Raw genomic sequence first — 17,355 nt, 5'->3', positions numbered from 1 at the left:
GTGAAACAAGAATTTACGATTTTTCTGATTTATTACACCGTACTTACTGCAGTCCCACTACGTTTCGGCAAATTGGGTGATCATTTTGTGGAATACCTCTCTTCAGTCCATAGCGTAACCCAGTGTTTTGGATTGCCTGTGATTTTAAATCTCTTCTCTGTTACATTCCCACTCTGATTTGTTCTGTGCCAGTGATGCAGAATGCATGCTCAACAATCTCACCTTTCCATTAAACACATTATATATGACCTCTTCCCTCAATATTGAGTACATCAATTTCAAATCATGACCGTTACCTCGGGGTAGCACAGTGGTTAGCACTGCTGCCTTACAGTGTCAGAGACCCGGGTTCAATTCTCGGCTTGGGTCACTGTCTGTGCGGAGTCTGCACATTCTCCCAGTGTCTGCATGGGTTCCCTCTGTGCGCTCCAGTTTCCTCCCAAGATGTGCTGATTAGATGCATTGGCCATGCTAAATTCTCCCTCAATGTACTTGAGCAGATGCCAGAGTGTGGCAGCTAGAGGATTTTCACAGTAACTTCAGCTGCAGTGTTAATGGAAGCCTACTTGTGACACTAATAAATAAACTGTAAATCTATTTTCTCAGATGGCTATTGTTGGTGGTGATTTTACTTTTCCCATTTACACCTCATCCAACCCCATTTTTTGTATCTTTATTTGACCCATTACCACTCTATTTGGTCTTACACCATCATCCCTTTTGTCATTTAATTTGTCTTGCCTCCCATCCAACCACAAACCTTCCCTTTTGTTCTTTATCCAATCCTCTGTGTGGAGTTTGCAAGTTCCCCTGTGACTGCGTGAGTTTCCTCTGGGTGCTCTGGTTTCCTCCCATAGTCCAAAGATGTGCGGCTTAGGTGGACTGACCATGTTAATTTGTCCTTAATGTCCCAAGGTGTGTAAGTTAGAGTTATTAGGGTAAATGTATGGGGTTACGGGGATAGAGTTAGATGCTCTCAGAGAGTCGGTGTAGACTTGATGGACCGCATGGCCTCCTTCTGCACTAAATGGATTCTGTGATTCACTCTTTTCAAGTCTCTACATTGAAACCCTATAGTGCAGAAGGAGATCATTCAGCCTATTGAGTGTGCACTGACAACAAGCCCACCCAGATCCTATCCTGTAACTCCACATATTTACCCCACTAATCCTTCTAACCTACACATTATAATCTGTTACATCTCTAGCTTTTTCCAGTTCTGATGAAACCACTAACTCTGTTTCTCTCTCCACAGCTGCTGCCTGACATGCTGAGTATTTCCAGTATTGGCTGCTGCTGTTACAAATAAGGGGTTTGGCCAGCTTACTGGCTTGATGGCTAGTGTGCTGTTCAGAATAAAGATAGTGGCGTGGGTTCAATTCCCCCATTCTGGCTAAGGTAGACTTAGGACCTACCTCTTCAATCCTGCCTCCTAAGAATGGAAGACAAAGGCAAACTATATCAGATAAAAAAATTAGCAACCACAGACCTTCCCTGTGGAAAGATACAGATAAAACATTAGCAGAAAATGAGCATTCAGAGAACACATGGAATGGAATAGGCTCACCCTCTTCAGGTAGGTCATTCTCCTCAGCTTCCCTCTCCATCTGCTGACACCATCCTTCCAATCGCTCTACTTCTGCCTGCAGCAGTTTGATAAACCAATCGCCATCTCGGTGGCATGGAGATATTCTGCCAGGATCTGGGAGACTGTGAACACTGGATTCCCCCCAGTGGTCCTGGCGCTGGGTGTCAGCATTGTCATAGCGCATTCTGTAATCTTCCTTGTATGCCCATTGTCCTTGTGTGTGAACAGTTCTGAATGAAGTGTACTCATTGGAATGCTCCGGCTCTGAGGAATGTCGCTCAAATGATTGGCCAAACTGAAAACCCTTGTCCTCTGTGCTCACACACAGCCCTGGGATACCCTCCAATTCAAGGTCTGCTTGTACGCTTGTTGTCACGCTGTTTGAACGCTTAAACCTGGCATGCCTAGAAGAAAAAATAGAACCAGAATGTAAGCAATTAACGGACAAACCACAATACCTTCTGGCATTTTACCCGGTTTCCTCCCACACTCCAAAGATGAGAGGGTTAGGTAGTTTGGCCGTGCTAAATTGCCTCTTTAGGGTAAATGTGTGGGGTTATGAGAACAGGGCCCTGGGTCGGATTGTTGTCAGTTGGGACAAATGGTCTCCTTCTGCACTGTAGAGATTCTATATACAAGTCTACACCATGTAAGGTATGGCAATCTAGCCCAATCATCTTCACACACAAAATTCACATACATACATCTCACACTAGAAGAATAAGGAATGGGATCCTAGGTTGGTTTGTTGACATGTTAGGTCAGTGGAACTGAGGAAACTGTAAAACTACACTCCAGTGTTATTAGTTAATTCAATGCAGACTATAATGAGCTCAGATCTGGAATAGTCTTCAACACTAAGGCCAAATACCTTGCCACACACTGCTCTTTTGACACTGAGCCAATATGGACTGCTGGCCAATGTAAAGATAACAACAATAAACAGGGAGCCTTCATTGAAACAAAAGGGGCTGGATTTTCATTTCCCGGTGAAGGTGCGAACTGGATTGGGAAATGTTGAACATAGCTTCCTTTTTGCTGGAGAAGCAATTTCCCAATGTTTTTCCAACCCCACACCATACCAGCTTTGAAAAAGGGTCATCTGGACTCGAAACTTCAACTGTTTTCTCTCCTTACAGATGCTGCCAGACCTGCTGAGATTTTCCAGCATTTTCTCTTTTGGTCCCACACCATTTCTGTACTGCCTTTTTGGTGAGCCAGGAAGGTTTTGGGTACAAAGCTCACACCTCTTTCTGAGGTCAGGGTCCCATTGTGAGGACCAACCATGGAAAAATTGGATTTCCTGCCACACACTATCTTTGTGTGGTAGTTTGGGTTTTACAAGCCCGAGAAAATCCCGCCTCATTGGAGAGTTTGTGACCATTGGGAGAAGCCAGCTGAAGAGTTGGGAACATTCTGAAAGACAAGTGTAAAATGTGTTGAAGACTTCAGACGACACTATTAGATGCTGTATTGCAACAGAGATGTGTTCTTAAAGCAGCGATTCATCAAAGGGAGCTGTCCAACAAAGGTGAGTTGACCCTAACCTTGACTGGTATTGTATAATTGTTGTTATGCATGATGATACTTCTCCAATTAAAAATGCCACATGAAATAATGAGGTGAGGACATCTTCAAACTATTTTGGCAATTGGTTTGCTGTGTTGGTTGAGCCAAGATGGGCTTTCTAATTGGTCGGCCTTCTTATCCACACTCCACTGTGGGATTGAACTGCAATCCCAACCCCCGTACAAAAGTAAAGACCCCGGCAAAATCACACATGGGTCAGCTGCAGGAGGGGCGATTGGACAAATACAGGAATAGAATGGGAACAGAGGGATATGGTCCCGGGAAGAGTAGAGGGTTTTAGTTCACACAGGCAGCATGGTTGGTGCAGGCTTGAAGAGTCAAAGGGCCTGTTCCTCTGCTATAATTTTCTTTGTTCTTTGTTCTCTCAAGTGCACAAGTTGGGTTTCCCGCACCCACACAAGAATATCTGGGTCATACATTCACAACAGTGGCAGCATTTTCTCTCTTTTCCACAGCATTTCCCCCATGCAGGGAAATGGCTGAATGTGCTTATCAACATGTGTACACAAAGCCAAGCGAAGGTGGGTATGAGATAGGAATGATCAGAAAGAAGGCTAAAAAGGAGCAGAGGGAATAAGAGAATGGTCAAAAAGAATAGCCTTGAAGGTACAGAGTGGCTGTACAGTAGAAGGAATTCCGGGCAGTGATGTTGGATGGCTGAAGGTGCAGCTACCTTTGGTGGATTTTTTAAAAACTCATTTTTGGGTATGCGGGCTCCGTTGGCAAGGTTAGCATTTATTTCTATACTCTTTCTCTAAATAGGTGACAGTGAGCAATCTTCTTGAATGGATATTGAAGTGTTGTTTTTCATAACAGTTATATAGAGCTGTATAGCTCACTTCAGAAGGCACTTAAGAGTCAACCTTATTGTTCTGGGGCTGGAATCACACACAGGCCCAGACCAGCTAAGGATGCCAGCTTTATTAAAGTCATTCATGAACCTTCTGAATTGCAACAATGCAATATCTTTTTGGCCCACTTTTACTAATATCAGCCTTTTATTCCCAGACTTATTTTTTAAAATTTAATTCAGATTCTCACACTGTTGTGTTGGGATCTGAATCCAGATCCTTTGGATTAATGTTCAGTCATATCAGCAGACAACCAAAGCCGATGTTGAAACAAGAAGCAGGATGGTGTCAGAGACACAAAGGATGGAATTTTGCTCGACAGGAAAGGCCATGTTTGCCTGTGATGTCCATTTGATAAAACTCTCTCTGATTTGTTCCAATTACGAGGCCTCTCCCCATACTTTTCCAGTTTCCTCATTGTAAAATGTTTCTGACTCCCTTTAAAAGTTTTCATGAATGAGTGTCCAGATTACTAACATCATCGCCTGTCCTGGTCCCTCCATGCCGAAGCTCCAGTTAAGGAATCCCACCAACGCCTCTACTTTCTCGGAAGACTAAGGAAATTTGGCTCGTCCGCTACACTTTCACCAATTTTTACAGATGCACCATAGAAAGCATTCTTTCTGATTGTATCACAACTTGATATGGCTGCTGCTCTGTCCAAGACTGCAAGGAGCTACGAAGGGCTGTGAATGAAGCCCAGTCCATCGCTCAAACAAGCCTCCCATCCATCGACACTGTCTACACATTCCGCTGTCTTGGAAAAGCAGCCAGCATAATTAAGGACCACGTACATCCCAGTCATACTCTCTTCCACTTTCTTCCATCGGGAAGATGATAGACAAGTCTGAGGATATGTACCAACCGATACAAGAACAGCTTCTTCTCTGCTACCATCAGACTTTTGAACGGACCTACCTCACATTCAGTTGACCTTTCTCGACATCCTAGCTATGACTGTTACATTGTATTTTTTACTCTCTCCTTTCCTTCCCTATGTATGGTATGCTTTGTATAGCACGCAAGAAACAGTACTTTTCACTTATGCTAATACACGTGACAATAATAAATCAAATAAAATCAAATTGAATTCTGTTCCCAATATATTTTAGAGGGTTGTTGTAGATGCAGGAACAGGAAACAGAGATTTCACATGAATGGGTCATTTTCTGGTTGGTGAGATGTGATGAGTGGTGTAGCACAGGGTCAGCGCTGGGGCCTCAGGATCCTACAATTTCTATAAATGACTTGGGTGAAGTGATGCTTGCTAACTTTATTGATGAAGCAAAGGTCGGAAGGAAAGGAAGTTGTGAAGAGAACATAAGGAGGATACAAAGGGATATAGATAGATTAAGTGTGTAATGGAATATAATGTGGGAAAATGTGAAATTGCCCATTTTGGCAGAAAGGATAAAACAAAGCATATTATCTCAATTCAGGGGGTTCTGGGTGTCCCATAGTACATAGATGGTAAAAGTTAGAATGCAGGTACAGCAAGTAATTAGGAAAGCTAATAGCATGTAATCATTTATAGCAAGGGGAATGGAATACAAAAATAGGGATGTTTTACTTCAGTTATCTAGGACAATAATGAGACCATATCTGGAGTATTGTGTACAGTACTGGTCTTCTTATTTAAGGGAGAATGTAAATGCAGTGGAAGCAGTTTAGAGAAGGTTTACTAGGTTAACACCCGGAGAATGTAAATATACTGGAAGCAGTTTAGAGAAGGTTTACTAGGTTAATGCCTGGAACGGGTGATGTGTCTTTATGAGGAAAGGTTGGGCAGGCCAGACTTGAATCCACTGGAGTTTGTAAGTGTAAGAGGTAACTTAATTGAAACATGTTAGATCCTGAGGGGTATTGACAGGGTAAACATGGGAGAATCTAGAACTAGGGGTAACAGTTTAAAAATAATGGGTCGCTCATTTAATACAGAGGTGAAAATATTTTTCTGTCAGTGTGTACAGGGTCTTTGCAACTCTTCCACAAATGGGAAGAGGAAGTCTTTGAATATTTTTAAGGCAGAGTATGATTGATTCTTGATAAACAAGGTGGTGGGGGGGGGGGGGGGAAGGTTATTGGGGGAATATGGAGTTGTGACAATTAGACTTTTAATTCCAGATTTTACTGAATTCAAATTTCATCATCTGGTGTGGCGGGATTCAAACTCTAGTCCCCAGAGCATTACCCTGGATCTCTGGATTACTAGTCCATGACAATACCGTTATCTCCCTAAATCACATAAAGGAATATGGCGATAGTGCGGGAAAAAGGCTTTGAAGTGGATGTTCAGCCATGGCCATACTGAATGGCGGAGCAGGTTTGATGGGCTGAATGGATGACTCCTGCTCCTATGTTCCAAAAATGCAACTCTTAAAAGCAAAACAAGAAAATCAAAAATCCCAAAATATGGGAGGTACTTCGTCAGCAGTTTGTTTTCGAAAATCCATATTCACAAAAACTACAACGCATCATCCATGACTGATGCTCTCATTTCCCCAAGAAGCTCTGAAATTTGACAGATATGACTTAACTTTTATAAACCCGTTCTACTTGTCCTTGATTAACCCATGTCTCTCTAAGTGAGTATTGATTTTGTCTCTCTGGAAGCTCTTGACATTTGGCTGATTAATCTATAGCTATCTGGTTGATCCTTCACATTCTTTTTGAACAGAAATATTCCAGTTCTCCAGCACACTTAGTAATGTTTGAGAGAGTTGCGTTCAGAGGCTCTGCTATTACCTCCCGAGCTTCCCTACAGACTCTAAGAACAAACCATAGGATGCAGTGGCTTTTCCACCACTCACTTAGGATAATTAATTGAGTTATTCAAACCAATTGCTCCAACTCATCATCAACCTGAACCCATTAATCTGCAGTATCGTAAGCTTATGGGAAAATTGAGGTAAAGCGCTCATTTAATGAGGTTCTTCATCCTCCATACAGTGATTTCTCTTTTCATTTCCATTTGATCCTATATTTTCTTTAAGTATTCTTTGATTTTTTTTAGGTGTTTATAAACATCTGCTGGTGCCTGGAAGAATTAGCTGGTGCAGATGAAGCAAGGTGGGATAACGGGGGAGAAGAACAAACACAATAAAGTTAATTCAGTGAGGCACAGAGAACCAGGGTTAAGGGTGATCAGGGCTTGGGCCTATTCTCAGCAATTCAGATTGAAGATCTTTGACCTGTTTCACACTCCACTGATGCTTTCTAACCAGCTGAGTATTTCCAGCATTTTCAGTGTTGACTGCAAATATCATAGAATTCCTACTGTGCAGAAAGAGGCCATTCAGCTCATCGATTCTGCACCAGCTCTCCAACAGAACCAATGTCAGGTTACCTCTCCTGGTAACCTGATATTTCTACTCTATTAATCCCTCAACATACATATCTTGCAAAACTAAGGGGCAATTTAGCATGGCCATTTAACCTAAACTGCACATGTAAACTTTGGACTGTGCGAGGAAACTGGAGCTCCCGGAGGAAACCCACACAGACACAGGGAGAATTTGTGATTTTCACACAGATAGACAGTCACCCCAAGGGTGGAACTGAATCCAGGTCCTTGGCATTGTGAGCCAGCAGTGCTAACCACCGTGCCGCCTTCAGATACCCAACATCTGAATCATTTTGCTTTTGTCATTGAATCATAGAATCCCCACAGTACGGAAGGAGGCCATTTGGCCCATCAAGTCTGCATCGACCATAATCCCAGCCAGGCCCTGTTCCCACAATCCCATACATTTACCCTGCTAGTCCCCCTGACGCTAAGGGGCAATTTAACACGGCCAACCAACTTAACCTGCACATCTGTGGACTGTGGGAGGAAACTGGAGCACCCAGGGGAAACCCACGCAGGCATGGGTAGAACATGCGAACTCCACACAGATAGGCAGTTACCCGAGGCTGGAATTGAATCTGGGTCCCTGGCGCTGTGAGGCAGCAGTACTAACTGCTGTGCCACCGTGCTGCCCCTCAAAGTGTTTGGATGACTTGAGTTTTGCTGGAAAGCAGAATGTTTCAACTCACACAGATCTTAATATCGACCAAGCAGGGGGGAAAATAGAATGATAATAGCCTTGAGGTTGGCAGAGGACATGGTGCTGAATGTCAGTCTTGCAACATGCGGCAGCAGAATTTTATTTCCCTCATCCCACTCTGCGAGGTTAAGCAGGTAACTTGCTGCTGGGAATGTTTCTCTGTAATCAGCACAGTGAAGCTCTGCGCATTACACAACGCTCGCTGATGATCATGCCACGCCGGTGGGGAACTGGGGAAATGAATCATCCTCCTTGCTGCGGAGACTGTTTTATTTCACAGCTGGATGGGAAAACGACTTCTCGAAGGAAGACACTAATCATCCACAAAAACTACCGCAGTGGGAGAGCAGCAAAGGCTGAGGAGAACTCCATATCCGCCTGGGCTTCAAGCAAGCATCTGGGGACTAATAGACTTTCAATGACTGGCATGAATCAGAGAATGGGTGCTGGCAGGTGAGCAGTTATATTCCTCTTTTGAGCCACTGTGCTGATACAATGGGAACATTCAAAATGTTTCAAATGGAAATTGGAGAATCACCCCTTTGATCAAATCTATCAAGAGTGGTATTTTCCTCAATGCCTTGGCTGGTGTTGTGATTTGCAAGATTATTACAATTCCAGGACCAACGATTTCAATAAAAAAGAGCCACTAACTCCCTCCAGTGGCCTTGTGGTAAATGCAACACTGAACCATGGTCAACTGCTTTGGTTCTCACACTGTGCTGGGTTAATCACCCTCAGTCAGCACAACAGGGTCACAGATTATAGGGCAACGATTGCGTACAAAGGACAAAACAGTACAGGGAAAGGCCCTTCTCCCACCAATGCACAGTTTCTATTCCTCTGTTTGCCTCCTGTTCATGTGTCTATCAAGATGCAGCTTAAATGATGCTAATGTGCCTGCTTTCACCATCTCCACTGACAGTGCATTCCAGGCATCCACCACCCTTTGTGTGAAAAACCTTCCTTGCATGAATCCCTTAAACTTACCACCTCTCACCTTAAACCTGTGACCTCTTGTAGTCGACCCTTCCACCCTGGGAAAAAGTCCCTGACTATCCACCCTTTGTGTGCCTCTTATAATTTTGTAGACCTATTTATTCCATAGATATTAGGCTTGGCATCAGTAGCCTGGGCTCGAAAAGGGGATGGGGGAATAAATTAGGTCAGGATCCTGACAGCTATCTGCTCGGATTGTGAATTCACAAAATGGATTGGATGAAAAAGCATTTGGCAAGCCCAGTGTGATTACTCACAAACACAAGATAAGCCAAAATATTGTACTGCCTTAGTTGTAAATGGCACATAAGAACATAAGAAATAGGAGCAGGAGTAGGCCAACTAGCCCTTCGAGCCTGCCCCGCCATTCAATAAGATCATGGCTGATCTGTCGTGGCTCAGTTCCACATTCCCGCCCTCTCCCCATAACCCTTAATCCCCTCTCTCATCAAAAACCCATCAACCCGCGTCTTAAAAATATTTAGCGAGGTAGCCTCCACCACTTCAACGGGCAGAGAATTCCAGAGATTCACCATCCTTTGAGTGAAGAAGTTCTTCCTCAACTCTGTTCTAAACCACCCCCCCTTTATCTTGAGGCTATGCCCCCTAGTCCTACGCCAGGGACCCGGATTCGATTCCTGGCCTGAGTCACTGTCTGTGTGGAGTCTGCACATTCTCCCCATGTCTGCTTGGGTTTCCTCCAGGTGCCCCGGTTTCATCTCTCGGTCTGAAAGTTGTGCTGGTTAGGTGCATTTGCCGTGCTAAATTTTCCCTCAGTGCACACTGCCAGAGTATGGCGACTAAGGGATTTTCACAGTAACTCATTGCAGTGTTAATGTAAACCTACTTGTGACACTAATAAATAAACTTTAAACTAATCTGATGGAAATGGCATTTGTTATCCATTAGCTACCATCAGGAAGAAATTATGTTAAATCATAATCTCTGCATGCTCGAGACATTTTTACAAGACCCAGAAAATAAGACTTTAAAAAATGGAAATGCTAATTAAGTGTTTTGATGCAGTGAATTTGATTCTGGGTGCAATGTCTGGCAAGCAGATTGAAGAATAACGTTTTTTTATTTGTTCATGGGACATGGGTGTCACTGGCTGGGCCAGCATTTATTGCCCGTCCCTCATTGTCCTTTAACTTGTTAGGCCATTTCAGAGGGCAGTTAAGATTCAACCACATTGCTGAGGATCTGGACTCACATGTAGGTCAGACTGGCTAAGAACAGCAGATTTCCTTCCCTGAAGGACATTAGTGAGCCAGACAAGTTCTTCTGACAATCGACAATGGTTTCATGGTTCACTTCCAGATTTTATTGAATTCAAATTTCACCATCTGCCATGGTGGAATTCAAATCTGGGTCCCCAGGGCATTACTCTGAGTCACTGTGGGAGGTTAGGGAGGGCAGCCCGGTGGAACAGTGTATAGCGCTGCTGCCTCACAGCGCTAGGGACCCGGGTTTAATTCCTGGCTTGGGGTCACTGTCTGTGCAGAGTTTGCAATTTCTCCCTGTGCCTGCGTGGGTTTCCTCCAGTTTCTTCTCACAGTCTGAAAGACATGCTAGCTAGGTGCATTAGCCGTGCTAAATTCTCCCTCAGTGTACCCGAACCTGAGCCGGAGTGTGGTGACTACAGGATATTCACAATAACTTCATTGCAATGTTCATATAAGCCTACCTGTGACACTGATTAATTAACAAACTAGATTACTAGTCCAGTGACATTACTACTGTGCCACCACCTCCCCCCAAAAGGGAGTTAGATATATACTTGAAGTGAAAAAAGATATATGGTAATAAAGAAATGGAGCAGGACTAATTGGATTGCTCTATCAAAGACCTGGCATAGAAGAAAATGGGCCGAATGTCCTTCTGGTCTGTATGACTCTGAAGGATCTAGATAGGCTGGGTGAATGGGCCAGAAACTGGCAAATGGAATTTAATGTTGGCAAGTGCGAGGTGGTCCACTTTGGTAGGAATAATGGTAGGAAGGGCTATTACTTACGTGGCGAGAAACTGCAGCAGGCGACGGTGCAAAGGGACCTCGGGGTCCTTGTGCAGGAGTCGCAAAAACCCAGCCTGCAGGTGCAGCAGGTGGTCAGGAAGGCGAATGGGATGCTGGCCTTCATAGCGAGGGGGATTGAATATAAAAGTAGGCAGGTCTTGCTGCGGCTGTATAGGGCACTGGTGAGGCTGCAGCTGGAGTACTGTGTGCAGTTTTGGTCGCTGCACTTACGCAAGGATATTTTGGCCTTGGAGGGAGTGCAGAGGAGGTTTACTAGGCTGATGCCGGAGTTGAGGGGGTTGAGCTATGAGGAGAGGCTGAATAAACTAGGCTTGTACTCGTTAGAGTTTAGAAGAATGAGGGGAGATCTCATTGAGACGTATAAGATGATGAATGGGATGGATAGGATAGAGGTAGAGAGACTCTTCCCGCTCAGAAAGGACAGTAGGACTAGGGGGCACAGCCTCAAGATAAAGGGGGGGGGGGGCGGTTTAGAACGGAGTTGAGGAGGAACTTCTCCACTCAAAGGGTGGTGAATCTCTGGAATCCTCTGCCCGTTGAAGTGGTGGAGGCTGCCTCGCTAAATATTTTTAAGACGCGGGTTGATGGGTTTTTGATATGCGAGGGGATTAAGGGTTATGGGGAGAGGGCGGGAAAGTGGAACTGAGCCACGACAGATCAGCCATGATCTTATTGAATGGCGGGGCAGGCTCGAAGGGCCAGATGGCCTACTCATGCTCATATTTCTTATGTTCTTATGACTCCATGATTCAATGAGGAATAAACAAATGTCTTGTTGAGTTAAGGTGACAGACTTACCGTTTATTATCTTCAACTTGCACTCCAATGGAATGGAACTCTCGGAGGCCTTTGCTATCTGTGTCAGAATCAGTCATAGTCTCTGAACTATCCACCTGACACATCAAAAGACAATGACATCTTGTTATCAATTCTGCACCGAACAAAACTGGTCAAGAACAAGGAACTGCTCTGGCAGCCATGACTAAACTAAGAAAATTGATTTTGAAAACTTTGGATTATACAGTAAGATGTCATTCGCCTATGCATGCACATACATATGTGAAAAATATAAAGCACTTTTATCTTAGAATTTTATTCTCCAAGGTGCATAGTAAACACATTTAAAATTAGGGTTAACTTCAAGGAACAAAACAAGACAGGCATCTTTATTGATTGATCTCAGGGAGGCATACATTCAGAAACTTGAGAATCTGTACCTGCTTGCTTCCAGCCCATTAAGTTAAAAATGCCATTACTAATATGTGTTCATTTGATTCTTTAACAGTGGCCAAGTAGGACAGGATAGCATGTTCCTCAGGCAGCAGATCAAGCCTTTCAAATTGAAACACTAACACCTTTCGTGTATATTTTAAAGTACATTTGGTTGACAACTGACTGAATTTGAGAGATACATTTGTACATTTCCTATATTCTGGTGTAGCTAAAAATAAATTTTAAGGTGTTTTTGTAGCTTTTATACTTAACCATTCTAAAGCCACTTTAGAAATGGGCAGACAGTGGCTGTAATTGTAACCCTCTGTTTTGCACCTTCTCCTTTCCTTCTGTATGAATGGTATGCTTTGTCTGTATGGTGTGCAAGAAGCAATACTTTTCAATGTATCCCAATACAGGTGACAAGAATAAATCAAATCAAATCAAAATAAGGGCCTACTTGGGCGGTCAGCAGCACACCCACTAGATATACAAAGAACAGCTAAGATTTAGGCCAAGATTGCAGTGAGGAATAACAAGAAAAACAACAGCAACTTACATTCATATGGTGTATTTACTATAATGAAATATTTCACTTTACAGGAGCACATTGAAACAAAGTGTGACACAAATTCACGTTAGTCGGTTGACCAAAAGCTGGGTTAAGGCAGTAGTTTTTAAAGAGTGTCTTAAAAGAAGAAAGCGAGAAGTCTAAAAGCCTGAACGAGGGTTTCAGCAGCTGATGGGCTAAGGCAGGACAAAGTTGGGCAACGTTACGGAGGTGGAAACAGGCAGCCTTGGCAACGATACAAATACGAGGTCAGAAACTCACCTGGGAGATCAATTGCGGTACCAAAATTGTGAACGGACTGGCTTAATCTCAGACTGTTGCCATGGCGAGGGATGGAATGAGTAGATAGGAAATGGAGTTTGGAGATGGTACTGGAAACAATTGCACCACTCTTCCCAACAAATAAATGGAGGAAATTCCTGCTCATCCACTACTGGATGTCGGATTAGCAGCCTGATAATTTAGCAAGAGTGGAACTGTTAAGAGGGATGCTGGTGAGGTAGAGTTGAGTGGCGTCAGCTTACATGTGAAAATTAATGCTGTACCTTTGGATGGTGTCACCAAGGGGGCAATGCTTGGGTGGCACAGAAAAAACCATTTTAGTAATTATAGACATTCTGAGGGAGAAGACCAAGTTCTGTATTACTGTAATTCCACTGTTGTAGCCAATATAATAATTTATTTATGCAAAATTTAGCACTTTCTAGCTAAATCTACATTCTAACAGTGTTTACTCTTTCACTTTCCTAAGGGAACCACATTGTGTCACATGATATATACAGTATGCCGAAACATAAAGGCAACAGTTCCAATGTTTTGTTCGTCAGACAGTGTCAGGAATGCACGTTAGGACTCTGCATTCAAGGACCACGACTTTGCTGGACTTTAAATGGATAGAAAGTAGCACGCTGGGAGTTCTCGGTTGGTGATACTGGGCAATTGGCTTTCAAATTGCACAGGATACCTATTTAAGGAGGAGAAAAAGCCAGGAAACCTTTACAACAGTTGAGATACGTTCTCGATGATGTTGCAATGATTACCTTGATGTCACAAGGTTCATTATGATATCACAAAGCAACTAAATTACCTTAAGTGTTTCAACATATTTAAAAGAGATGGTCTTTTAAAGGAGTCTCACCATTGGTATTCCCTTCATAATGACATTGTTTTGGCAGAAGTGTGATAGCAGTCAGAACCACTGTGCAGCAGTTTCATGTCACCATATAATGTAGCTCAGATGATGACACGGTGTGATGTAATCAGATGTTTCAATGTGACTTGAGTCATCATGTTAGAGCAGCATTAGAAAACAGATTTCCTCAAACTGCTTTAAGTACATTTTGTGTAAGACGAGGGTGGAATTCTCCAGCCTCGTCCAGTGGCCAGCATCAATCCCGAGGCCCCACTGGGCATCGGCCCAAAAAAAAAATCGGGAATTGGGATGCAATTGGGATTTACCCTGCCTGCCTCACTGGCCCCAATTGGATTCCCGCCAAGAGCGCAGGCGGCAACTCGATAATTATTCAAAACCTCTCATTTCAAATACGTGAGCGGGCTGGATGGCCCACTTGTTAGGCCTCCTGCCATATACTCACCCTCACTGCCAGAGGTCATGTGGGTGTAATTTGGTGCTGCTTTTCAAAAGTAGGCACCTGGCTGCAAGGGATCCGAGGGGGAGTAAGGAGGTAAGAGATCATTTTAAAACTGCTTTCCTTTGGGTGGGGGGGGGGGGGGGGGGGCAGGATTGTGCGTCTCTACTGAAGTAGGTGGGGTTCAAGGGAAGGGGGTGATTTCAGGTGTGGGGGGGTTCTCTCCCCAGGATGGAGAAGCCTTGGCAGATTGTATTCATTCATTCAGTTTCCGAGGTGTTGCAGGTAATCCCATCCATGTCAGTTTCCGAATCCTGTTTAAAACAGTGCATTTCTCTATGTATCCTCTGAAATTTAAGCTGGATACAAACCTCTGTACCAAGGCCATATGGACCCCTGCATACTAGTACCAATTATGCACTCACAATTAAGCCTAGTCTTGGCCTCATGGAGAAACCCCAAACTCAAGCCAGTCCTTCCTGAACTCCCTCTGCATATAGCGAGTGTCAGTAACCCAGGGCCTCTCTCCCTTTAAACCTTCCATGAGCACAGGCAGCTGGAACAACTCATGGAGCTTCTCTCATTCACTGACCCATACCAAATGAGGGAGGGGATTTGAAAGGTGAGTGCACACAAGGATCTGGTGGTCCAATAGCAGCTAAACGATGAGCTGCAGGTAGCCCATATCACATAAGGTGGCACACTGTGGAGACAGTCAGGACGTGCTCCAAGAAGGATGATGTTCTCTGCCTTTGCCCAGGAGCAACTCCCTCTGGTCTCATCCTTATCTGACTGGGTAACATTAACACTATTGGAACCTTGCTGGATCGCAGCCAAGCTTTCGAATGGAACTCACATTTGAGGCAGTAACTGTATCACTCATTGCAGCTCAGCTTCCAGCATAGATTCACATCTCTGACTGAAAGAATCCTTTAATCTGTGGCATCATTGCAGCCTCTTCAGGAGGCTCTTCTCCACTCGTTTAGCTGCCACAGCCATAAGGGCACCTCATCATCAAGCACTGCTCCCCACAACTGATTGCTTGGGAGACACTAGGGAAGGGACACAGCAATTTTCATTAATGCCCAATGTTGAACCCCTGTGCTTCCTATGTGAGAGGGAATTTGACAACTGAGGCATTTTGAACCAAGGTGCATCTGGCAACTCCCTGAAGGGTGCAGGGCTGTCGTGTCCAGTTTCTGGATGGGGCTGGGGGTTTGGGTCTGTTGGGGTGACGGGGATTGGGGGGTGTTAAAGGATGTAATGACTTCAATCAGTCCATTGAGGTTGGCCTAATGGAATCTGAACTCCCTGATTAAGGTGTCAATTGATGAGCCAAACAGGAAGTCTTTTGCTTGTATTTAACCAGGAGAGTCAGTTCCTGTAAACTGCTGACTGATAGCACTCTGTGTACTGCTGTTGGAATTGTAAATAAAGGGATTTTGGTGAAGGGACTTCTTCCTCTGAAGACTTATTACAGAGGGGCTCAAAAAACCCTGGTAGTTTAAAAACTAATAAGATTACTAAATAGGGGAAATTAATTTAGATTAAGGACCACAATATGCTTTATACTTATTTTATACAAAAGTAAGATACTTGCACAGATACTCACATAACTACTGCTATGGAAATTAAGCATATATTTTAGATTTAAACAAGTATTTTTGGATATATTGTGCACCTTGGCCAAAATGTAAACTGGAGCAAAATGGGAAGTCTGAACTAGACAGGCCTTTGGGAACAATAAGCCAAAGACTACAGTAAGAGGTCTCACGGCACCAGGTTAAAGTCCAACATGTTTATTTGATATCACAAGCTTTCAGAGCGCTAGTCCTCAGAATAGGAATGGAGAGTTCAAATTCTCATATTTTAGAAGATGAGTAGAAGTATTCACAATGTGTATAAAGTATTCAATTCTTACTGATAATAAGGCAAAGCGAGACAGTGCAAATGTCTCCTATTCAACTCTGTGGCTTACACTGGGAAAGTGACCTTTGAACCTTATGGATTTATGCAGGTGAGGTTGTTCAGTAATAGTGGGTAGGAACTTTCGGATGCTAATGGCCAATGAAGTCCTAATTCTGCTCGAAGGTAGGATGCAATTGGCCAAGGTAAATAAGGTGTACTAATGCAACTGGAGCATCCAGTTAGCTTGACAGGGTAAGCGGGAGAAATGAATTCTCGAAAATGTATAACTATTTTGCCATTACATTGTAAACTTCAGAAAGGAGTTGTTGTGTCTGGTTGTCATCCTCCCAGCACATGTTGATCAATAAATAAGTCTTTATCCAGCAGACTGTCATTTGTGACTCTTTGTGTTTTTGCTGTGTTCAACTCAATACTTAGCATTGGGCGAAAAGCCCCCATTTCAGGGGATGATGGATAAGGAACAGAGTGCTGCCAATGGAAGGTTAATTTCTGGGTTATTCAGTTGATTGATACTTCCTTGCAGTCAACCAAACTGCCTCAGAGAAGATGCAGTGATGCTCACCCATGAGGTTTGAGCAGGCATCCTTCCTGGCCTGTGAGAACAAGACAGACCTTCTCGCTTTCATCCGATTACTCATCTTCCTGGACCTGTCCCTCACCTTTGAGGAGACTGCAATCCCCAAGGGGCAACACCAAGTCAAGGCTCAGGGTGAGAGGTAGTCACAAGACAGGGCCAAGAGGCTGATGAGCATGGGGCAACCGAGTGTTCCACACTTTCCACCAGATCATGAAGCATTCCACTGCTGTTGTGGAGGGAGGGATGACGGGGACATGAAGCAAGATGAGGGGACGCGGGGCATCGGCTGGTGTGGACAGCAGCTATTATGAAGCATCGCCGTGCAGGGTCTGTCATTCTCCAGCCGCTGCATCAGATAAGTTTGAGAG

General features: G+C 43.9%; 1 protein-coding gene across 1 annotated transcript in view; it reads right to left on the bottom strand.

Moving 5' to 3' along the window:
* Nucleotides 1-17,355, bottom strand: part of LOC145358028 (disks large-associated protein 2-like) — a 105,358-nt gene that overhangs the window by 22,192 nt on the left and 65,811 nt on the right. The window contains exons 6-7 of the mRNA XM_080211733.1: nucleotides 11,908-12,002; nucleotides 1,568-1,992 (exon numbers count right to left, since the gene is read on the bottom strand). Of these exons, the coding sequence (XP_080067859.1) occupies nucleotides 1,568-1,992; nucleotides 11,908-12,002 (520 nt within the window). The remainder of the gene's footprint in view (nucleotides 1-1,567; nucleotides 1,993-11,907; nucleotides 12,003-17,355) is intronic.

The sequence above is a fragment of the Carcharhinus amblyrhynchos genome, chromosome 24 (genome assembly GCF_965287045.1).
Source record: "Carcharhinus amblyrhynchos chromosome 24, sCarAmb.v2.hapA, whole genome shotgun sequence".
Taxonomy (NCBI): Eukaryota; Metazoa; Chordata; class Chondrichthyes; order Carcharhiniformes; family Carcharhinidae; genus Carcharhinus; species Carcharhinus amblyrhynchos.
The sequence above is the reverse complement of the archived record's forward strand: the minus strand, read 5'-3'. Positions and strand labels throughout refer to the sequence as shown.